Source organism: Ascaphus truei, chromosome 13 (assembly GCF_040206685.1).
Source record: "Ascaphus truei isolate aAscTru1 chromosome 13, aAscTru1.hap1, whole genome shotgun sequence".
Taxonomy (NCBI): Eukaryota; Metazoa; Chordata; class Amphibia; order Anura; family Ascaphidae; genus Ascaphus; species Ascaphus truei.
Window position 1 is genome coordinate 175,010 of NC_134495.1, and position 24,863 is coordinate 199,872.

The window sequence follows — 24,863 nt, forward strand, 5'->3', positions numbered from 1 at the left end:
AGAGCAGCAGAGGTCCTATGGCGGTGGCAGCATCTGAAGTGTCTTCAGTTGGCGTGGGAGCTGCAGGAATCCATTACACAGCAGCAGGTAAGCAGTGTGAGCCGGGGAACCACGTCAGCCGACTGTCCAATAGGAACGCTTCTGCTCCGGTCACATGGTTCCCCGGCTCACTCTGCTTAACTGCTGCTGTGTAATGGATTCCTGCAGCTCCCACGCCGGCTGTAGACACTTCAGATGCTGCCACCGTCACAGGACCTCTGCTTGTTTGTAGTTTGTAGTTGTTTGTAGTCCATAGTTTGCATATCCTGTATTTCAAATATGGGAGAGTGTCAGCCTGGGGGTGTCCAATATTGGAAATTGAAGATAAGATGGCACCAACCTGGCCTCCCTCTTATTCAGAGCCAGCAACACCCAGGAATCATGATGAATGACGCCCAATATTCTTATCTTAACACAAACTCCCCAATAATGACTTCACCGAGTAACTCACTGTTGCTGCATGTGAAGTAACGCTTTATCCTCCTTGGTCCGGGGCAGGATCGGGGTCCTCCGTCCGGTGTGCTGTCCGCGAGGAGGCTGCTTTAGAAGAAAAATTCAAACAAAACTGCGACGCAGTACCAGTAAATGATGAGCAAGAGGGTGACATCAAAAATAAAAAAACGTTTATTGGGTCAACAGCAGTAAGACCAACATGTTCCGTGCAGACTGCGCTTTCTCAAGGTCCCTCGGAACATGTTCCGTGCAGACTGCGCTTTCTCAAGGTCCCTCGGAACATGTTCCGTGCAGACTGCGCTTTCTCAAGGTCCCTCGGAACATGTTCCGTGCAGACTGCGCTTTCTCAAGGTCCCTCGGAACATGTTCCGTGCAGACTGCGCTTTCTCAAGGTCCCTCTGAACATGTTCCGTGCAGACTGCGCTTTCTCAAGGTCCCTCGGAACATGTTCCGTGCAGACTGCGCTTTCTCAAGGAACCTCGGAACATGTTCCGTGCAGACTGCGCTTTCTCAAGGTCCCTCGGAACATGTTCCGTGCAGACTGCGCTTTCTCAAGGTCCCTCGGAACATGTTCCGTGCAGACTGCGCTTTCTCAAGGAACCTCGGAACATGTTCCGTGCAGACTGCGCTTTCTCAAGGAACCTCGGAACATGTTCCGTGCAGACTGCGCTTTCTCAAGGTCCCTCGGAACATGTTCCGTGCAGACTGCGCTTTCTCAAGGTCCCTCGGAACATGTTCCGCGCAGACTGCGCTTTCTCAAGGTCCCTCGGAACATGTTGGTCTGACTGCTGTTGATCCAATAAACGTATTTTTATTTTTTAAGTCACGCTCTTGCTCATGATTTAATGGTGCTGCGTCGTAGTTTGTTTCATTTTTCATCTGTAGTTATTAAGATCCTTGGTTGGGCCAGTTATACTGTTGCATTATTTCTTCTAACATTTTGATTGAAAAGTAACAATTTAGTATAAATAATAAAAATATATATATATTCATTACATTAGATGTAAGTGAGCTTTCAAAAGCACCTTCTAAGATCCTGTGAGGATAATATAGGGTAGCCGGGTACATATTTTTTAATGCTTTAAGAATTATTGGGCCAGTCACCTTTCGAATGTGATGAGAGCAATTTATCATAACAGGATTGAATCATGCAGGAGATCTATGTCCAGTAGTTGTTCATCTATGGCAGGATATCAAAATCCAGTCCTCAAAGGACACCAACAGGCCAGCTTTTATGGATATCCCTGCTTAAGCACAGGTGGCTCAATCAGGGGCTCAGTCAAAAACTGGTGGCCCTTGAGGACTGAGTTTGAGACCCCTGATCTATGAGTTCAATAACGCTGGATGTGAAATTGGGTCTGCAACATTGTAGTAGATAGTAAAAACAGGACCAGAATGGGTCAAATTATCCTTATAAGTGTCAACTTATTTTCAATTCTGACATAAAAATGTATGTAGTGTTAATTTTTATTTGATTTTGTACAAATAATTCCACATAAGGATTTATATGAATTATTGTAGAGAAAAGTGTCCTTTGGCGTCCACAACATTTCTAATTAAATCTCTTAAATCATTCCTATTTCCTGCAATAGATACTCACAAATTGCAAACTGAAGCACATGGGGTGAATAGACTTAAAAGTACCCTCATGCATTGCTGTAGGATAAAAATACTTTTGTTAGCATTAGTGTTGTGCCGGGTCCTGAGAATTGCCGGGTACATGTGAAAAAATAGACAATGGGTCGGGTACCCGGCCAGGTAGCTTTGAATTACCTGCAGCCGGCTGCGGAGGGTGAGGAGGACTGCAGCGGAGGGTGAGGAGGACTGCAGCGGAGGGTGAGGAGGACTGCTGTGGAGGGTGAGGAGGACCACGGCGACATCCTGGTGGCGGTGGGAAATTACCCGGCACCGGGTTCCAGCCCCCTGGTGCCGGGTCCGTGTAATTTCGAGATACGGAAAATAGTGCCGGGTACCGGGTAATTTCCGGGTACCCGGTACATCACTAGTTAGCTGTAACGCCTGTATGCCCGCAGACCTGGCCAGTCCCAGTACTGAGGTGGGTAAGGGTATAACACGCACCCACAGCAGTAAGGGCGTGCCCGGAGTGTGGTAATGCGTTGCCGGGCCTGGTAAGAAAGGGTTAACGTATACTTGCAAAGTCCGTGGTACCAGAGTTCGGGTAGTAATGTCTGTGTGCCAGAGTTCAAGGATAGGAGAGAGCAGCGTGGTGATGTCCGTAAGTCAAGGTTCAAGGATAGGAGAGAGCAGCGTGGTGATGTCCGTAAGTCAAGGTTCAAGGATAGGAGAGAGCAGCGTGGTGATGTCCGTAAGTCAAGGTTCAAGGATAGGAGAGAGCAGCGTGGTGATGTCCGTAAGTCAAGGTTCAAGGATAGGAGAGAGCAGCGTGGTGATGTCCGTAAGCCAAGGTTCAGGGGCAGGAGAAAGCAGAGTAGTTGTAACCAGAGCAGAGTTCAAGCCAGGTGAATCCAAACAGAATCAGGGACAGGAACCAGCGCTGAAACAAACAAGGGAGCTAGGCATAGACACTGCACACAGGGGTCACAGGAAAGCTATGCAGAGCAATGAGCTAGAGGACAGATAGGGGTTATAAAGGAAGGAGAACCAATGGAGAAGAGAGGAGGAGCAGAGGGTTGAGTGAGAGGCTGCAGGGATAGGTTAGAAAGAGCAGGGGAGGAGACAGGGGAACCACTCAGAGATATGGCTTGTAAGCCATGGGGGGCGGAGCCAGGGTTTTGGGAAGGCAGATATGTGGAGCGTGTGCAAACGCCCTCTATAAGGGTCTGATGCACGTGCACCGTGCGCGCCATGGGGGCGCTCGGCAGGGAAGGCAGGAGGGATGGAGAAGCAGAGGAGCAAGGTAATGTGGAGGTTGGAGGAATAGAGGCATGCAGAGAGCCGCGGGTGCCGTGGAGGGGAGCGAGTGGTTGGGGATGCGTGCACACCTTGCGGAGGATGCGCGTGTGGTCTGAACGCGCATCTGGATGAGCCGCAGAGGAACGGCTGTGGGGAAGGGAAGGGGGAGAGTGAGGAGGTAATGAAGAGAGGGGAGTGACGGCAGTGGAAACGGGTGACGGGGACACATTGGGAAGCGCAAGTCCCCTGTTCTGTCACATTAGCATCATAGATCTCATGATTTTGTTTGTTAGTACAATAGATTGTCACAAACAGGAAATAATTAACCTTGGTGTGTGCAATGATTCAATGCCAATTTCCTGTTAACAATTGATATTTAGAAAGCTTACCAGGAGCTGGAGTCAATCCGAGATATACTACAGAAGGCACAGAAGGAGATGGTGAAAATGGAGTCCCATATGAAAGAAAGCCAGGTCCAAGCAGAGGAATCCAGGTAAAGAGGTGTCTTATCTTTGTATCTAAAGCCCTCTCCCGCCTTAAACCTTTCTCACTGACTGCCCCTCACCTCTGGAATGTCCTTCCCCTCAATACTCGACTAGCACCCTCTCTATCCACCTTTAAGACCCACCTCAAGACACACTTGCTTAAAGAAGCATATAAGTAGCACCGTAGATATCACTAGACACATGATACATAAAGCTTGGCCCCCTGCAGAAGCACTTACCAAAATTCCCTCCTACTGTTTCTGTACGTTCTCCCTACCTACCAATTAGATTGTAAGCTCTTCGGAGCAGGGACTCCTCTTCCGAAATGTTACGTTTGTCTGAAGCACTTATTCGCATGACCTGTTATTTATATTATATTATTTGTTATTTATTGGATTACCATGTGTATTACTACTGTGAAGCGCTATGTACATTTATGGCGCTATATAAATAAAGACATACAATACAATACAATTATCACATACAATATTTATTTGGTAGTCTTAGCAATGCAATGCCCAGCATCAGCGCTTAGTGAATCCCCTCCTTGTGGGCGAATTTACTAAGCAGTGTTCTGCCATAACACGTAACAAAAACGAGGAACAAACCTCAACAACCAATGCTCCAAAATAAAACAGTACAAAAACTGGTTGTTCTTATCTTCTTAATTCCAAGATGTAAATAGCGTGAATATGGGCTATGTTAAACAGAATATGCTTCTTGAGCTCCCGATGTGTATACGGGCTCACTCAGGGTAGGGGTCTACTAAGCGGTATCAGAGACGGAGGCGCTGGTGAACACGCCGTTAAGCGTGTCCCATGGCGAACCACCAAAACTTCTAAGGCTGCCCCCACTGACACCCTGTGCCCCCACACAAATGGAAATCGACTGGCAGGCACTCACGATCTGATGTTTGTGTCTGCTGAATAGCGCCGAATTAGTTGAGTCAGATAGAAATGCTGAGGTTGCGTGCTCCAGCCCGTATAAAAGGTAGAAACAATGCTGCTGCAATGGCGGTCACTACCCTGCAATCTATAGAACAAGAATTACCAAGTGCAATTATGCAAAAATGAACAATTTATTGATCGAAAGTAGACATACACAGAACAAGGATACTCTGACGCGTTTCGTCCTAGGTATAGGACTTTGTCAAAGAGTAACTGGTCTGACCACGAGGTGATCCATAAATAGGTATAACCAGGGTCTATTTGGTTGAAACATTAAGGGTGGGTCTGAAAAAACACACCGGATGAATAATAGGTCTCATCCAACAGAGTATAAGAGAGAACCATTATAACTTAGATTACTGGTTAGATCTACGAAGGCTAATCACCTGATTAATAAACAAACATGAAACAAATATTGAATTACAAACATAAACTATAAAGCTAACTAGTAAAAATAATACCGATTTAAATAATAAAGATCATTCAGGTCTATGAACTATAAACCAGTAGAAATAGCAATGTGTAATGCCCAAAAAGCAACAAATAGCAATGTGTAAAAAAAAAGCCAGATGTGAATGACTACTTTCCTGAACCCCTTAACCAGTGCCTGGACGCCCCCGCTTCACAATTTCTAAATCCTTCAATGTCCAGGTACCCTCATTCCCGCAATGTTATACATTGGAGGGGAGGTGTTCCCTACCTGTCTTCTGGGTTAGGGGGGATTCTGATGTCTCCCGTGTGAAGCTTGATAGTCAGATCTGGAAGAAAGCAGTATAGGTTATTTTGGTGTAGGTCTAGGGCAGTTAAGATAAGACAGAGAGAGTGTGGGTGAGAGACAGAGCAGAGAGAGAGGGGGAAGGGAGTGGGTGGGTGAGGGGTTGGAAGACTGACTTTTGGGTGGGTGACTGACTCTTGGGTGACTGACTGACTGACACTTGGGTGGGTGAGTGACTGACACTTGGGTGGGTGACACTTGGATGAGTAACTGACACTTGGGTGAGTGACTGACACTTGGGTGGGTGACACACACTTGGGTGTGTGACACTTTGATGAGTAACTGACACTTGGGTGGGTGACACTTGGGTGAGTGAGTGACACTTGGGTGGATGGGTCACTGACTGACACTTGGGTGGATGGGTCACTGACTGACACTTGGGTGGATGGGTGACTGACTGACACTTGGGTGGGTGACACTTGGGTGAGTGACTGACACTTGGGTGGGTGACACTTGGGTGAGTGACTGACACTTGGGTGGGTGACACTTGGGTGGGTGACTGACACTTGGGAAGGTGGGTGACTATGACTGACTGTGGGTTGGTGTCTGTATTCATTCACATACACACACACTCACACAGACACTCACACAGACACTCACACAGACACTCACACAGACACTCACACACACAGGGGGGCCATCGGAGCAGGAGGGGACCAACGGATCAGGGGGGGCAATCGGAGCAAGGGGGGCAATCGGAGCAAGGGGGCAATCGGAGCAAGGGGGGCAATCGGAGCAGGTGGGGGCAATCGGTGCAGGTGGGGGCAATCGGTGCAGGTGGGGGCAATCGGTGCAGGTGGGGGCAATCTCAGCAAGGGGGGGCAATCGCAGCAAGCGGGCCAATCGGAGCAAAGGAGCAATCGGAGCAAGGGGGCCAATCGCAGCTAAAGGAGGCATGGGAGGTAAGGGTGAGGCAAGGGGCAGTACTTACCTTACTTGCTCCATGCAGGATCCAAAAGAAAAGGTGAGCTTCACTTTGCAAGCTCATCCAAAAAAAAATCCTGGCAGCGTGCCAACACCAATCAGGTAGGGAGATTTTTTTATTTTGTGAATTGGGAGAAAAGCGTGCACTGCTTTGCGGATCGCCAGCGCACAAAATCCTGTTGCCCAGTGGTGACCGGGTGACCGGATTTGTCGAGGGGCACGGCCGGGCTCCCTGACTGACTGGGCCCACGACGCCAGGCCCGGCAGACCCCCCCTGTTGGCGGCCCTGATAGTGGGTATTAGTTAAACACTTATTGATATATATTTTGTAGCACTACATCCCTTATGCACTTATTGATTATTAGTAGTACTTTATGTATAATTAAGGACTTAGTAGAGTAGCGCCACAAATAGCTTTTTTCAGATTACCTATTTGAAGATTTGCTTCATTAGATGGGTGAAAATAAATGTCCCACCTTTCAATATATATCAAATAGTCCACAGTCTGGTTATTTTCTCAATGTGTTCAGAGACAAATAGAACACATTTTTTACAACTTCATTTCAGTCAGTTACATCAGGTTTTCAGGCATATAAAATTTAGTTATAAAGTGAAGAATCTTTAGCTTGGTTGTTCTTAGCTCGGTTGATGTAAAATAATTCTGAATTCTATAAATCCAAATACAATCTTTATACATTTTCGTTAACCAGTCTTAACATGGCATTTTTCTCACTGTCAGGCCAATGTTCTTAGTAACTCACTGTTTCTTCATTTTGCAATATTTACTTTGATTTACAAAACCCTCTTTGTTCTGTCACTAAGTAACTATAAGATTTAGGGGGTTATGCACTAAGCAGTGATAAGTGTTTTTAAGTGCGATAAAAAGCCATTATAGCGTGATACTGTCTGCTACGAGATTCACAAAACAGTGATAAGTGCTTTTAAGTGTGATAAAAAGCCATTATAGCACGATACTGCACTGTTATCACTGCTTTGTGAATCTCACAACAGGCAGTATCACGCTATAAAGGCATTTATCTCACTTAAACCCACTTATCACTGCTTAGTGCATCACCCCCTAACTGTGTTCCTAATCTTTTGAAAAATCTGTATTGTATTGTTTAACTACTAACTAATTTATTTAACTAACCTTTGATTCCAAACTCAAGATCCTATACTATTAAACTCAGCAAACATTAAACATAAAAAGTTTTATACAATACTAGCTGAGAGACCCGGCGTTGCCCGGGATGTAAATGCGTAATAGGTAGTATTATTTATAAATTGTTGAACAATAGGTGAGTATTTGTTGTAAAGGTTGGATAATAATATTGAAAAGAAAGATGGAATAAAATGTAATACGATGTTGTATAAAAATGGTTTATTGTAAACACACCACAGTACAATGTATATTTTGGTGCCATATGTGATGTAAAAATGTGAGGCGTGTGTCCTGCTAGGGTGTGAGGCGGCGGGTGGCGCGTGGGTTGTGAGTGCTGTCTGTGAGTGGGGGTCCTGCTAGGGTGTGAGGCGGTGGGTCAGTGATGTCGGTGCGTAGGGGCGGGAGGCAGCAGGTGTGTGTGGCGGCAGGTATGTGTCGAGTGTGGCGGGTGTCTGTTGAGTGCATGCAGCGGCTGTGAGGCGGTGGGTGAAAGGCAGAGGCGGCCGGAGTAAGGGCGGGTGAAAGGCAGGGGTGGGGAGGCGGTAAGGCGGGCAGGAAGGTGAAGGGCGGCGGGAAGTGGAGGAGGGGGTGGTGGAGGGGTGGAGGAGGGGGGCAAGGGGTGGAGGAGGGGGGCAAGGGGTGGAGGAGGGGGGCAAGGGGTGGGGGAGGGGTGCAAGGGGTGGGGGAGGGGGGCAAGGGGTGGGGGAGGGGGGGGAAGGGTTAGAGGAGGGGGAGGGAAGGGTTAGAGGAGGGGGGGAAGGGTTAGAGGAGGGGGGGGGGAGGCGGAGGAAGGGGGGGAGGCGGTGGGAAGGGGGGGGGGAGGCGGTGGGAAGGGGGGGGGAGGCGGTGGGAAGGGGGGGGAGGCGGTGGGAAGGGGGGGGGGAGGCGGTGGGAAGGGGGGGGAGGCGGTGGGAAGGGGGGGGAGGCGGTGGGAAGGGGGGGGGAGGCGGTGGGAAGGGGGGGGAGGCGGGGGGGGAGGCGGTGGGAAGGGGGGGGAGGCGGTGGGAAGGGGGGGGAGGCGGGGGGGGGAGGCGGTGGGAAGGGGGGGGAGGCGGTGGGAAGGGGGGTAGGCGGGGGGGGAGGCGGTGGGAAGGGGGGGGGAGGCGGTGGGAAGGGGGGGAGGCGGTGGGAAGGAGGGGGGAGGCGGTGGGAAGGGGGGGAGGCGGTGGACAGGAAGGGGGGGGGCGGTGGGCAGGGGGGGGCGGTGGGCAGGGGGGGGGCAGTGGACAGGAAGGGGGGGCAGTGGACAGGAGGGGGGGGGCAGTGGACAGGAGGGGGGGCAGTGGACAGGAGGGGGGGGCAGTGGACAGGAGGGGGGGGCAGTGGACAGGAGGGGGGGGGCAGTGGACAGGAGGGGGGGCAGTGGACAGGAGGGGGGGGCAGTGGACAGGAGGGGGGGGGCAGTGGACAGGAGGGGGGGCAGTGGACAGGAGAGGGGGGCAGTGGACAGGAGAGGGGGGCAGTGGATAGGAGAGGGGGGGCAGTGGACAGGAGGGGGGACAGTGGACAGGAGGGGGGGACAGTGGACAGGAGGGGGGGGCAGTGGACAGTGGACAGGAGGGGGGGCAGTGGACAGGAGGGGGGACAGTGGACAGGAGGGGGGGCAGTGGACAGGAGGAGGGGCAGTGGACAGGAGGGGGGGGCAGTGGACAGGAGGGGGGGGGCAGTGGACAGGAGGGGGGGGCAGTGGACAGGAGGGGGGGGGCAGTGGACAGGAGGGGGGGGGGCAGTGGACAGGAGGGGGGGGCAGTGGACAGGAGGGGGGGCAGTGGACAGGAGGGGGGGCAGTGGACAGGAGAGGGGGGGCAGTGGATAGGAGAGGGGGGCAGTGGACAGGAGGGGGGGACAGTGGACAGGAGGGGGGGGCAGTGGACAGGAGGGGGGGGCAGTGGACAGGAGGGGGGGGGCAGTGGACAGGAGGGGGGGCAGTGGACAGGAGGGGGGGGGGCAGTGGACAGGAGGGGGGGGGCAGTGGACAGGAGGGGGGGGGGCAGTGGACAGGAGGGGGGGCAGTGGACAGGAGAGGGGGGGCAGTGGATAGGAGAGGGGGGGCAGTGGACAGTGGACAGGAGGGGGGACAGTGGACAGGAGGGGGGACAGTGGACAGGAGGGGGGGACAGTGGACAGGAGGGGGGGGCAGTGGACAGGAGGGGGGGGGCAGTGGACAGGAGGGGGGACAGTGGACAGGAGGGGGGACAGTGGACAGGAGGGGGGGCAGTGGACAGGAGGGGGGGCTGTGTACAGGAGAGGGGGGGCCACCTGTCCACCACCCCCCCCTGCCCACCGCCCCCCCCCCCTGCCCACCGCCCCCCCCTTCCTGTCCACCACCTCCCCCCCCTTCCCACCGCCTCCCCCCTCCTTCCCACCGCCTCCTGTGTACAGGAGAGGGGGCTGTGTACAGGAGGGGGGGCAGTTACACAGACACAGTCTCAGTCCCGTGATGCGCCTTTTCTCAGTTCCGTGCGGCGCCGCAGGTGGGGGGGAGGTGGGGGAGCGACACACGCGACACCTACCTGTACTTCCGGCCGCCGCCATCTTCTCACTCGGCGCCGCGAGGGAGGAAGGGGGTCCGCCATCTTACGCGCCGCGTGGCAGCTTGTTCCCCCGCCGGGGAGGGAGGGAGCGGGAGGGAGGTGAGTGGAGCGGGAGGGAATGGAGCGCGAGGGAATGGAGCGGGAGGGAGTGGAGCGCGAGGGAGGAAGGGGGTCCGCCATCTTAGGCGCCGCGTGGCAGCCTGTTCCCCCGCCGGGGAGGGAATGGAGCGGGAGGGAGTGGTGTGTAGCAGGAGGGAGTGGTGTGTAGCGGGAGGGAGGTGAGTGCGGGAGTGGAGCGGGAGGGAGTGGTGTGTAGAGGGAGTGGAGCGGGAGGGAGGTGAGCACCGGGGAGGAGGGGAGGTGAGTGTGATGGGGGGGGAGAGGACAGAGATATATGTGTGTGTGTGTGTGTGTGTGGTTTTTTTTTGTTTTGTTTTTTTTTGGACCTTTGGCCCGTCACTCCGCCTCAGGCCAATGAGAGGTGTGGGGGGCGGGCCAAGGGGGTGGTGTGAGTGTGTGAGCCCAATGAGAGGTGGGCGGGCCAAGGGACCAATGAGATTGCCGCTAGGGACGCAGACATACAGTGCTTTCAGAAATATATAGTAGATGGAAATTAATAAAACAAGATAAATTCTTAAGTCACATAAAATATTTCTACATTGCCTGTCTTCAGACTAATTTATGCCTTTTAATTTCTAACTTAATACTAAATTACTTATTTTAACTAGTTACATGCATAAAATATATGTATATAGATAATATAACATCTTTATTATTCAGACTTGAAATCGTCCTACTGTATCTTCACTATTGTCTTGAATGGAACAATCAAGAAGTATTCCACTGTCATATTGGAAATTTTACTGGATAGCAAACTGTGGATTTGATCAGGGTCGTAGTAGCACTGTCACTGAATGTTCTGTAGTTATATGTGGGTATGAAAAGCATTATCAGCAGTAGGTTCTAAGAGCTCTCTCCTGATGTGATCTAATAGGAGTGAGCTGGTGCTACTGGAATATAAGCGCAGTGGGTTCCTGAAGGAGTTACAGGAGCTGGAGCTGGATTTAAACTCTATAAAGCAGCAGTGCTCAAGTACTAACAGCAGCCAGATAGCCAGCTTTCAATACGAGGTGAGAAAGTCATCCATCCCCTACGTCCAATGCGTCCTTGCTATGATGCAGTATATTATGACTGATAAAAATATTGAATTTGATGGCAGATAAGAACCTCTTAGTCTGCCCATTGTCCCAGTTTTGTTATTCTTTTACTGTTATTCTCTACCACATCAGTTTGGAAGTTATTTCATGAATCTAACACCTTTCCCGTAAAGACGTGCTTCCTCGCATTTCCCATGAGCCTCCAAGCTTTCGAGCATGACCTCTTGTTCTAAAACTTCTTTCTCTGAAATATGCTTCTTTTCTTTAGTTTCCTGAAACTCTTGATATATTTTAAAGTTTTAAACCTATATTCCTCTTCCTTCTCACCTCCACACTGTACATGTTTTCTCTTTAGTCTTTCATGTTTTATGATGCAGACCAGTTGTTCCCAACTCCAGTCCTCAAGATCCCCCAACAGGCCAGGTATTAAGGATATCCCGGCTTCAGCATAGGTGGCTCAGTGTCTTAATCATTTGAATTGAGCACCTGTGCTGAAGCATAAATATCCTTAATACCTTTTGGTGGTTCTTGAGGCCTGGAGTTGGGAACCACTGCTGTAGACCATGCACCCTTTTAGTATTCCTTTATTGCACAAGCTCTAATTTATTTATGTACTTCTGGATATATAGGGCCATGTTTATATTAAGCATAATCTTAGTAAAGTCAATGGGCTGCAGTATATCTTGCAGCACTGAAAGGTGTCTTATGGCAGACACTCCAAGGTCTCTGGAACTGAACACAGTAGTCTAGGTGAGGTCTTACCAATGATCTCTAAAGCAACAATCCTTAAGTCAAAATAGAGAAGATATAAAATGTTGTGTGCAGAAACCATAAAGCTGAGGAAAGCCTTTTTTTTTTCACCCCTCCAGATCTCGTTACTAACGGGCGAGCGTGAGGAGTTAAAGGCCCGTTTGCGTCACCTGGAGGGCAGCCTTTCATTTTTAGAGCGCCAGGAGTTGGAACGCCAACTCAACTATGCAAAATCAGAGCTATTCTCAGAGCACCGAACAGCCAGAGCCAAAATTGAGGAGCTGCAAGAGGTAGGTTAATCCCTGACCTGCCCGAGGGTCCAGCAACGCATTGCTTTGGGATTCAAAATAGTTATAGATAACCTACACCCTTTTTCAAGACGTAAAAAAAAGTGTATTTGTATATCATAGTAACTATACAAAATAAATCTTAAATAAAATACTGGAAATATCTCAGAGGCCACAGCACATTCATTAATGCACATTGATATTTGTTACCTATCTTTCAGGCATCTGCTTCTTGTGGAACAGCAGAATCATACATGGTAGAAGAGGACAGTGTATGGCAGAAGATTTAGTAATGAAACCCAATGATATTACAAGTCAAATATGACTCCTGTTAGGGGCTTAACTTGCTTTTATATTGGACAGATATGGCCCTCCCAATGTTGGCTGTGGCTTTTGAATTATTGGTCAAGATCATGGCAAAGTAGTTCTCTGCCACACAAATTTGTTTAGACATGCAGTCAAACTTTTATAGTCCCATACCACTGGTTCTCACGATTTGCAGTATTTATTTAACCTCTTACAGGTATGGCATACAGGACACCTACAAGCTCATATTGAACCCCCAAAATAACCACAACATATATATAAGCATATAAGTGTCACAGAAGAGTGCTACTGAACATGGCAATATATATTTAAAACCAGAGACAGAACATAAAACACAGACAGAGCTCAGTGCAGATCCAATGAAACCTATACACGGTACAGTGCCTAAATATATATGTATAGATATCTATTAAATAAAATGGTCTTTTAGTTTAACATTTTGGCCAAATGGTTGTAAGCCCCTGAGCCACTACACGGCAGACCACATCTCAAGGGTCCCTAACACTAATATAAATTCTTAATAATCTGTACATTACCAGGAAGAATGATTTATAATAAATCTGTCAAAATTAGTTGCATAGTTCTAAGTCTGATTGAAGCTTTTATTAACCTGTACATTACTAGGAAAAGCACTCTGTATTAGATTTGTCACAATCATACTGCAAGCAAGCAAGTTCCCCTGAGAGTGGGAGATGCTATGGAGTGAGCTTTTAACCATTTAAATGTGGGAGGAGGTAAGCTTCAATTACGTAGGAGGTTGCCACCCTCCAATCAGCTAAGACTAGCTGAACAAGAATTGTAAAACATACAGGACACCTACAAGCTCATATTGAACCCCCAAAATAACCACAACATATATATAAGCATATAAGTGTCATAGAGGAGTGCTACTGAGCATGGCAATATATATTTAAAACCAGAGACAGAACATAAAACACAGACAGAGCTCAGTGCACATCCAATGAAACCTATACACGGTACAGTGCCTAAATATATATGTATAGATATCGATTAAATAAAATGGTCTTTTAGTTTAACATTTTGGCCAAATTGTTGTAAGCCCCTGAGCCACTACCACATCTCAAGGGTCCCTAACACTAATATAAATTCTTAATAACCTGTGCATTACCAGGAAGAATGATTTATAATAAATCTGTCAAAATTAGTTGCATAGTTCTAAGTCTGATTGAAGCTTTTATTAACCTGTACATTACCAGAAAAAGCACTCTGTATTAGATTTGTCACAATCATACTGCAAGCAAGCAAGTTCTCCTGAGAGTGGGAGATGCTATGGAGTGAGCTTTTAACCATTTAAATGTGGGAGGGGGTAAGCTTCAATTAGGTAGGAGGTTGCCACCCTCCAATCAGCTAAGACTAGCTGAACAAGAATTGTAAAACATACAGGACAACTACAAGCTCATATTGAACCCCCAAAATAACCACAACATATATATAAGCATATAAGTGCCATAGAGGAGTGCTACTGAGCATGGCAATATATATTTAAAACCAGAGACAGAACATAAAACACAGACAGAGCTCAGTGCACATCCAATGAAACCTATACACGGTACAGTGCCTAAATATATATGTATAGATATCGATTAAATAAAATGGTCTTTTAGTTTAACATTTTGGCCAAATTGTTGTAAGCCCCTGAGCCACTACACGGCAGACCACATCTCAAGGGTTCCTAACACTAATATAAATTCTTAATAACCTGTGCATTACCAGGAAGAATGATTTATAATAAATCTGTCAAAATTAGTTGCATAGTTCTAAGTCTGATTGAAGCTTACCCCCTCCCACATTTAAATGGTTAAAAGCTCACTCCTGTCTGTGTTTTATGTTCTGTCTCTGGTTTTAAATATATCTTAAAGGTATGGGTCTCTTGTTTTCCTCACCTCTGCCTTTTATAACCCTTATCTTTCTTTTTTCACAAATATTATGGAGAGAGACCTCGCTCAAACCCCTAGATGGAGTAGCGTGCTGCCAAGGGAGTGTCGTGATGAAGATGGGGGAGTGTACCTGAGACAGGTACAAAAGGTCCCTTATATTGGCGCACAGCAGACCCTTATGATATACTATGGTCAGGGGTGAATGAATATGTACAAAGCACAAAAATAAAAAAAGTTTATTAAATATTTTTACAATGTTGTGTGGTGTAATTCACTTAGATAAAAATAGACTGGATAAGTCTATACTACTACTGGGTATCCCTAGTCAGTGCCAGTGTGGGATAGTGATCTCATGCCAAATGGCTCAAAATAGGAAGTGTTTGAGACAGAGTGTGAGAGATCACTGCATGCAAATGTTTACTGATACTCAGCCAAATCTTGATAGTGTGTGTAGCAAGTCTAGGTTGTATGGTAGCTGCCTGCACTGATGTAATGCGCTGATATGGAAAGGCTAAAATCCAAAGCTAAACAGCACCAAGTTAACTACCTATGCCTGGGTTGAGCATATAGTTCTCAGCCGTGCTGTCTCGTGTGCTTAAACCTTTAGTGCTTCTCATGGCATCTTTATTTGATATTTAGATCGTGATATTTAGATCGTGCACTCCTTGATACACCCACTTAAAGAGGTGTCCAGCACTGCTACAACTTTGACAGTGCTCCCTGTGCTCACACACAAACTATATATAACATATGCGAGCTGGCAATGATTCCCTCAGTTACAAAGGGTCTCAGAGATCAATATTAACACAAAAAGAGGGTGCATGGTGACACTTTGATCCACACCAGCACTGCAGCTGAGACAGGGTGCACGTATACCTGAATAAGATCACATCTCTATATGAGGATTTGACCTAACAGAATCATGATACATACACCAGCTGGACCTTCCATCTGATATACAGGGTGACTCTACAATTACTAAATATAGGAAAAAACCTGTCCCGTTTTCAATGCCAAATTCTTCTAATGTGCAGAGCAAGTAGCTATGCTTTCATGGTCTAGATTTACTCTTGAACCAAACAAGCTCTGCTTTCACATATAAGCATCTACAACTACATCCCCTACATGGTATGGCAGTAAATGTATATGCCATAGGGACGAGTATACAGTAGCTACTCTGACACTTATCACTCTGACTAGGCATCTGCAAACATAGTAGCACTAGCCTTGTGCCCCTTCTTGAAATACACAACATTGTAAAAATATTTAATAAACTTTTTTTATTTTTGTGCTTTGTACATATTCATTCACCCCTGACCATAGTATATCATAAGGGTCTGCTGTGCGCCAATATAAGGGACCTTTTGTACCTGTCTCAGGTACACTCCCCCATCTTTTTTCACAAATATCTTTATTAGAGATACATACATCTTGTTTACCGTTAATTTTCATATATAGCAGAGAACATAGTTGATTACATATAGTGTTTTCCAACTAACAATTCTCATTTATCCTCAAACAAGTGGTGGGGGGAGGGGCACAGCTCCGATTGTTGTAGTTATTAATTTGATACCTTTGTCTTGGTGAATATTTGCCATTCGACTGCGCTTGGAGTCATTTGAATATCGCTGACTCCTGGATATACAGTATTCAGGAAGCTCGTATATGTTAGTTTTGGATTCTGTCGGAGCTATGTTCTCCTGTTAAAGTATATTCACTTTTCTGTATTTTCCTTTCTTAATACAATTTTGTTACAAGTCTTGATAAAGATATATTACATACAGACATTTTTCCGGTGAAACATTAATCTAACTTTAATCGAATTTAACTTTTAATTTAATTATTAGTGTTGGTAGATTCATTTCTTTCTAGTCCAGATGTCTTTCTTCACAGGGATCAATAGGATTCGTTCGTAGTTATATATCTCCTTGTTAAACACCTCACCATGTCACTATAGGTATTATTAATTCTAACCGTTTTGTCCTAGATCATTTTTCAGACCCATATTTGTCTCTTCCAGGAACCAATTCCATCTTAGGAGAAAGTCCGCCCATGTCCTATTTACTGTATGCCTAAGCAGGTTTCCAACCTGTCAATAGTCATTAGCTTATATAGTACATTGTGGAGACTCTCCAATGAGGGTGGATTTGGTGATAACCAGTTTAACATAATTGTCTTTCTTGCTGCTGAAAGGATAGCTTCCGTGGGTCTTAACACTTTTTTGCTAATTTGTCTGTGTCACGGGAGACCAGTACTTTTACGCCGAAACCACCGGGATCACTTGCACCAGATGGGACAAAGTTATTAAATAAAATGAGGTATATTCTGGCACGCCAGCAGACAAAACAAAGATGCACAAAACAAGATACAATACCAACTGGGGACCTGGGGACTAGACTCTAGCCTCACTAGGTGCAGGGGCCTGGGGAGTAGACTCTAGCCTCACTAGGTGCAGGGGCCTGGGGAGTAGACTGTAGCCTCACTAGGTGCAGGGGCCTGGGGAGTAGACTGTAGCCTCACTAGGTGCAGGGGCCTGCTTCAAGAAGGCTTGCCCTGTCCGCTGCTCATCCAGGTATCACAGAGTTCTGATCACACATGAGCCACTCTGCAACTTCTGCCAGTTGGATTCCACGACACACTCTGTACTCTGTCTCACAGAATGCCACACACTGTCAAACTCCAAAGATGTTCTTCCTCAAACGCCAGAGAAGTTCTCCATCAAACTCCAGAGATGTTCTGTTGCTCTGATAAGGAGTGCTTCTTACATAGCCCTATACCTCATGCTGGGTAGGCGACTCACAGTCTGCAGGAAACAAAGGCTCTGAAGAGCCCATTCCCAGACCTGATTGCCGTCATTCTCCACTCACCCATTGTCGTTTGTCCCAAACCACATTTTAATGCAGGTTCTTCGGCTTATTAAATCACTGAGCCCACTCCATAGAAATGTACACACGCAAATCACATTACATGTTTGCTAGCTTAGAAATTATTACATACAATCCACATTTACAGGGCTGACCCTCACAACTAAATTGCAGTGCTTACACATAGATCACAAAACACTTTACTTCATATTGCTCGCTCACTAGACTGGGGGATTACATTTACATGGAATAAAGTGCTTGGAATATATTCTTACATACATAGTGCATTATACATTCCCTGTTCTCCCCCAGATATTAAATACATTCGGCTGAATTAAACATTACTGAGACAGCCAGTTTACACGGTTTTAGGGGTAGCTACCTGGGCTTCACCTTTATTTTGTGATGTCAGCTACCCCTACCGTCACAGGCTGTCATACAACCCTTATCTTTCTTAACATCTCCCTCTCCCTATTTGTTCACTGACATCTTCCCCCATCGATCTGATCTGCCTTTCTGCTTTTTTAATTGGTACAAATAGTTTCTAGATCAGTACTGACTGAAATGAGGAAGAGAGCTTTTAATATATATATATATATATATATATATATATATATACACAGTTATAAGTTATCATAAATAAATCATGACACGGTGTAATATGTCATGTGTTGTTGTTCATCTGAGGTTGTATTTACCTAATTTTAAGACCTGCTAAGGAACAGATGATTGTTATTATATCCTGATATGTAAACAATAGAATTCAAAGAGGATGTACTTTATTTTTCACACCACTGTATGTATATATATATGTATAAACCATACGATACCGTTTGAAGCACGAGATCAGGAGACAGCACTCTGGTAAGTTTGATCACAAGTTTTTGTATTGAAAAAGACACATAAACCGACGTTTCGATCCCCCAGTGTGACCTTTCTCAAGGTGGTGCTAGGGTGAAAGGTCCCAGTGGGGGACCGAAACGTCAGTTTATGTGTCTTTTTCAATACAATAACTTGTGATCAAACTTACCAGAGTGCTGTCTCCTGATCTCGTGCTTCTAACGGTATCGTATGGTTTATTATTGCTTTATGGGACAAGCACCCAATTTTTTCTACTTGCAAGTAGAGTATCGGCTGCTTCTGTGGAATATATATATATATATATATATATATATATATATATATATAGTCAGATAAGGCAGTTGGCACTCCAATAGGTGCTGGTAAGCCACAGGTGCACGTCCCATATAGAGAATGTAGTTATACGTTACCGTTCCAAGGATAGGTAAACAAGAGACAGCACTCAATGTTGAAAATCAAAGTGTATTAGTGAAAGCAAAAATACATCCAGAAACCCAACGTTTCGGTCCTACAGAATGGGACCTTCCTCAGGGGGATACGTATCCCCCTGAGGAAGGTCCCATTCTGTAGGACCGAAACGTTGGGTTTCTGGATGTATTTTTGCTTTCACTAATACACTTTGATTTTCAACATTGAGTGCTGTCTCTTGTTTACCTATCCTTGGAACGGTAACGTATAACTATATATATATATATATATATGGTGCAAGAATACAACTTATAACCCATTCACTTGAATGAACCGTAAGGGACCATATTTACCAAGCAGTCGTCTACCATAAGACACCTTACAACCCATTCAAGTCAACGGGCTGTTGAGTGTCTTCAACCACCGGAAGGTGTGTTATGCTTAGGAAATATGGGACAAGGGGGGTTATTTACTAAAGGCTCCCGGCTGCTAAACTGGGGCAATGTCTGTGCAAAGAATGGCTCCTGATTTATCAAAAGAAATACAGTACTACCATTACTTTCAATGGAATTCCTCTTCTTTGATCAATCTGGCTCTGTTTTTTACACTGGTTTTGCAGCCGGGAGACATTACTAAATAGACTCCAATGTATCTTATGGCATAGCACCGCTTAATAAATGTGGTCCTTTTGTGCTGCCGTGCATTGGAGGCCTCCCCATCAGTAAAAACTTGAATGAAAAGATAATAAAACAACAATGAAGGAATCAAATGAGCAGAAACAAACTGCATTAGCTGTGCATCTCTTGTAGATGGGAATTTTATTTTCTGTGCAGAATTTAGAAGAATCCCAGAGCAAACTGGAGGAAAAAAGAGCAGAATCCGTGAAGATTCAGGAAAAAAACAAGCAGCTCAAATTACAGCTATGTGAGCTAGACAAGAAGAATGAAACCCTAATGCAGGTAAAGCCAGCAAATTCCATCCTATTATAGTACACTAACGGACTAGTTCTATACTGGCCGTTTTCAGCCAGAGATCCCCATCCACTTCAGCAGATATAGAATTCCCCCCTTAGGTTACTATTCAAACTGCAGTAAGGCTAAGGCCCCGGTCACGGCGCTCTAATGCGCGCCCGCGCTTTCGGCTGCGCGTTCCGGCGATTCCCCGGTCTGCAGCTCACTGCAGGAGCAGAGACCGGGGGGGGGCGTGCCGGAGGAGTGACGGGGGCGCGGCCATGACGTCACCCGGCAGGTTCGCCCTCATTGGCTGAACCGCCGGGGGGCGTGCCTAGCCGCTCGACGCGAGTTCCTGCTCTCAATTCTATTGAGAGCAGGAGTAGCTCTCGCGCGAGCGCTGCGGCCCCCCCTCGCAGCGGGCCCGGCGCCGTTGCGGGGAGGGCTCTGGTGAGCGCAGCGTCCGCCACAGCGGACGCTGCAGCATGCAGCGGGGGCAAGGCCTAAAGCAGCTTCCCAGGGCTGGAGAAGAGTTGAGCTTTATTTCAACAAATGGCACAAAATTCTTCTCCAGTACAGGGAAGCAGCTTCTTGGAATACTGCATGAAGGCCTAAGGGAGAGAATTACTAAACAGCAGTACTAACCCTAACCCCCAGATCACATTTGTTTCACTTGTTTTTATTATTATCGGAAACCAGGGGATCTGCTGGGGCCAGACCGCCAATATTTTGCTTGAAGGAACTCCCTGTCCCCCGATGTTTACTTTTTTATGTACTGCTGTGTTTTGTCCATTTTGGGAAATCACTATGGCTGCTATCCAAGCCTCACTCTCACGGCCAATAAAAAATCACAATGTCGTCAGAGCATAACATTGCAGCTTCCTATTGGATGATCCTGCCAGCGATAATTAATCTTTGATTTTACCCGCACATGAAAAGATATATATTTCTGGTACCAGGGTGTTCCAAAAGCCAATTATAGCACAGTTTATCCCTGGGGCAGTTGTGACAATTTAAAATTTGGACTTTGTGTTTAAGATTTTATAACATGTCATAGTACAAACAGCATTCACTTTATATAAGTGTGGTCACAACAGACAGGAACAACTCTTATATGCTAATACCCCTTACATGAAAGATTCAGTGACTTATTTCTCTATTAAAGAATCAGGCAGCAGAAGCTAGTGAACAGAAAGAAGTGTTAAACCAACAACTGATTAAGTTAACATTGCAAGAAAGAGAGCAGAGAGTCAAAATAACATCTCTGGAGAAGATCCTGTCTGAGAAGGAACTTGTTCTCCTGAGACTGAGAGATGTCATCTCCTCCCTAAAGGCTGATAAGGATGCCTGGGCATTGGCTACTGAGACTTTGAAACAAGAACAAAGCAAGCAGCTGCAAGAGATGCAACTGCAACAGCAACAAGACAAGGTACGCTGTTCTCCTAACCCTTAATGTGTTGTTCTTCTGCCATCACATGGTCGCGACCGGCTCCTAGTGATGCAAACAGAAGTGAAGGGGGTTCCTCATCCATTACATCCGACCACTTTATGCAATCTCCCCCTAGAAAATGAGAATTAGCGGCATGACATTCCCAGAAGGGCACCCTAAGGGTTGAAGGGCAGGCTATACACCTCAATGAAGAAAAACTGTCATTTTAATGTTTTCATAGGGTAATACCTATGTGTGCTCAATGTATCAATAAAAAGCCTAAATATCAATAAAGTAATCAAGGTCAATTATCCCAAGTAATGGACTTGATGGTTTCCTTCTGTCTGCTGCATCTCTCTGCTGTCCAACTCTCACATCCAGTGATGTCATTTACAGTATGACCCTGTCTGTGACAGGTGCCACTCTATCACAGCACCCAGGGATTTCTAAAAGGTTGGGATTTTAAGATAACATTTTCATTCAAGACTCATTTTTTTAGCCGTGATGTATCACCAGTGTTAGATGCTGTTGGAGATAATTTAGTAACATTCTGTCCTCTGTGGTCATGGAGAGCTGAAAGTTACGTGACATTTCATAACCGATACCTGGGACTTCCTGTAGCATAGACAACATCATTTAAGATGCAATATGGGAGCCTTATAAAAGGGGCAAGAAGAGAACGTAACGATGTTGGGGAGTAGCCATCCGTTATGGAAGTTGGTGTGCACTAGACTATTCTGGGGTTTCTTTATATATCCTCTAAATGATCATTTTAATGTCTGTTCAATACAATGTAATACTTACATCACCAATTTCTCAACACTTCTTTTGTTCAAATGTTTTTTTTTACATATTGGGGGATATGTATCAGAATGGTGCAATTTGCTCCAAAACATGGAGCACAAATTTGCATTGGTGTAAAATTGCACCCGCAACATATGTATGAAGCTTGGTAATCTTGTTTCTTACATTTGGTGCAGATCTCTTAAGAGCAGAGATTAAAACCACCTAAACCCGGTGATATATATTCACTGTAGAGAGAGGAAAACGGCACCAGATCTAGGTGTAACTTGTGATACATCACCTTATAATATTGTTCTGATGATCCTCTTCCCCTAACTCCTCCTATAACTACTCCCCAAAAACAAACATGGCACAAGTGAAGCAATTTGTTGCAAGAAATGGAGCAACGCACCTCGGTATATTGAGGTAGAGTCACGCCGATTTAATATGATGCAATGTGCACCAGTTTTTGGTGCAATGCTCCAGTTTACAAAACTTAATACAGATCTTCTATTATTATTTTTTTTAATCTATCTCTTATTCATCTGTTACCTTAAAGCAGCAACACCCTAAAAAAAAGCAACTAACCCTCCCCTCCACCCCCCTGATCCCATCCCCCAAGATTAGAACAAGAGGGTCATTTAGAGCTGAATCACACTATTTGTAGCTCTGGGCGCCGCCTGGGTCCAGAGATACTTCCTGGTTTTTAAGGGGGATTTCAATGGCTGACAATAGGATGACTCAACTGGTGAGGTTGCCGCTTAGTATTGGCCTGAGATTGCCGCTTAGTATTGGCCTGAGATTGCCGCTTAGTATTGGCCTGAGATTGCCGCTTAGTATTGGCCTGAGATTGCCGCTTAGTATTGGCCTGAGATTGCCGCTTAGTATTGGCCTGAGATTGCAGACATTGGCAGAAATAACGGAATATACAGACATAATAACGAGACCATTCTTATACAAACAGGAGATACAGTTGACAAAGCTGAGAGAGGAGTTGCAGTGCCAAAAAAAGACAGAAATCCAACAGGTATATTCCATGCTTTCATTGTCCTGAAGTGTCCTGTTGTTGCCAGGGGATCAGATATTGGTGAGAATAATACCCACCACCGAGACTTATGAAATTAGTTGGGATGATGGAGGGGCCCAATTTATCTGATGGCAAACTAATTTGTAATTCCAAATTAATATAGCTGATTAGTTAATAAAGTGTGTGCAAATCCTGATTACCTGGTTGGAATTTCTTCTCCCATAAAATGTCAGTTGCCAAATACCATCGGGAATGTTGTATTGTTTTGTGAATTCAGTTTGCAGAGAATATGGAACAAGTGAAATTTAAAGCTCTGCAGGATCAAGCTGAATCTCTAGAAAAGGAAATGGCTCAAGCTGTGAAGCCGTTAGAGGTAATTCTCTGAAATTCTCTCGCACTACATCAGTTTCCATAAATTCTGCTCTACTCGCACCACTTATGATTTGAAAGCACTACATCTGTACACATAGTGAGTGTAGTTGGCGCTACATCTGCACACATAGTGAGTGTAGTTTATTTATTTATAAAACATGTTTTACCAGGAAGTAATACATTGAGAGTTACCTCTCATTTTCAAGTATGTCCTGGGCATAGAGTTATGATGACAAATAATACATGGTTACTGTAATGTTTGCGCTCACCACGAACAAGGCGGGACTCCGGTACTGAGGTGGGAAAATACAAACTGCACCACCCACAGCAGCGGAGGCACGCCTGTAGAGTGGATAGTCAAGGTAGCCGAGTCTGGATTGGAGATTGGGTTAGTCTTGATACTTGCTGGCGTTGGAGGTTGGTGCCAGGAGAATATTGTCTGACTTTGCTGCACTTATTGTATAATTTCAATTCCCTGTACTGTATTCTTTGTGAAGCTCTGAGTACACTTTTGGCGCTATATAAATAAAGACATACAATACAATAGTCGTATCCGGGGTGCCGTGGTCAGGGGTTGGAGCCAGTAGGATGGTAGAGTGTCCAATAGCCATGGTCAGGGATGGAGAGGTACGGGAGGTCAGTGGCAAGCCAGGGTCAGTATCCAGAGAAGGGTCCCCAGTCAAGCCAGGTCGGTATCCAGAGAATGGTCCAAAGTCAAGCCGGGTCGGTACACGAGAGATCAAATAGCAAGCAAGATAAAGGCAAGGCAGGCAGAAACAGGAACCAGGACGTGGGAACACAAGGTACATGGAACTATGCTCTGCAAAGTGTGACTGGGAAGGCAGGAACTAAATAGGAGGACAGGATAAATAGGGCTGAGGGGAGGAGCGGAGGCGAGGCCTCCGCGGAGGCAGAGATTGGCTGCCAGATGCAGGAGACAGATGGGAGGGATGATCAGAGTTGCCAAGCAGCTGGGGAGCGGTGCAGGAGCGTTGCGTGTGCGTGCCGCGCGTGACAGACGCGCGCCGAGAGGGGGGGGCGAATCCAAGCTCCGTAGTAGGGCACAAGGGCTTCCGCGTGCGCTCTGTAAGCGACACAGAGGAGTGTGGAGCAGGAGGTAAGGAGGAAACACGCCGCAGAGGACGTGTTCCCCGATTCCTTACAGTTACAAATGCATAGTTACATAAGTGAACAGGGTATACATTATATACAAGACATTACATACACAGTTAAAGATAATATATATTATAGGCGTATGTAACAGTTACGGACCAGATTAAAATGTGAGACAGCTTTAGTTTTGAAAGAACTTAGACTGGTGGCAGCTGGGACAGTCTCCAGTAGACTGTTCCAGTTGTGGGGTGCACGGTAAGAGAAGGAGGAGCGGCCAGATACTTTGTTGAACCTTTGGACCATGACCACCAGTCTTTTGGAGTCAGATTTCAGATGATAAGTGCTGCATGTGGTAGGGGTTAGGAGCTTCTTGGCTACATCTGCACACATAGGGGGTGTTGTTGGCACTACATCTATACACATAGTGAGTGTAGTTGGCTGAGG

The 24,863-nt window shown here is 46.3% G+C and overlaps 1 protein-coding gene across 4 annotated transcripts in view; it reads left to right on the top strand.

Moving 5' to 3' along the window:
* The window catches only part of LOC142464666 (uncharacterized), a 165,432-nt gene that overhangs the window by 106,622 nt on the left and 33,947 nt on the right, over positions 1–24,863 (top strand). For all 4 annotated transcript variants that reach the window (XM_075568025.1, XM_075568026.1, XM_075568027.1 and 1 more), the window contains 7 exons: positions 3,747–3,859; positions 11,188–11,323; positions 12,220–12,390; positions 19,579–19,704; positions 20,861–21,124; positions 22,872–22,934; positions 23,212–23,307. In XM_075568025.1, the coding sequence (XP_075424140.1) occupies positions 3,747–3,859; positions 11,188–11,323; positions 12,220–12,390; positions 19,579–19,704; positions 20,861–21,124; positions 22,872–22,934; positions 23,212–23,307 (969 nt within the window). The remainder of the gene's footprint in view (positions 1–3,746; positions 3,860–11,187; positions 11,324–12,219; positions 12,391–19,578; positions 19,705–20,860; positions 21,125–22,871; positions 22,935–23,211; positions 23,308–24,863) is intronic.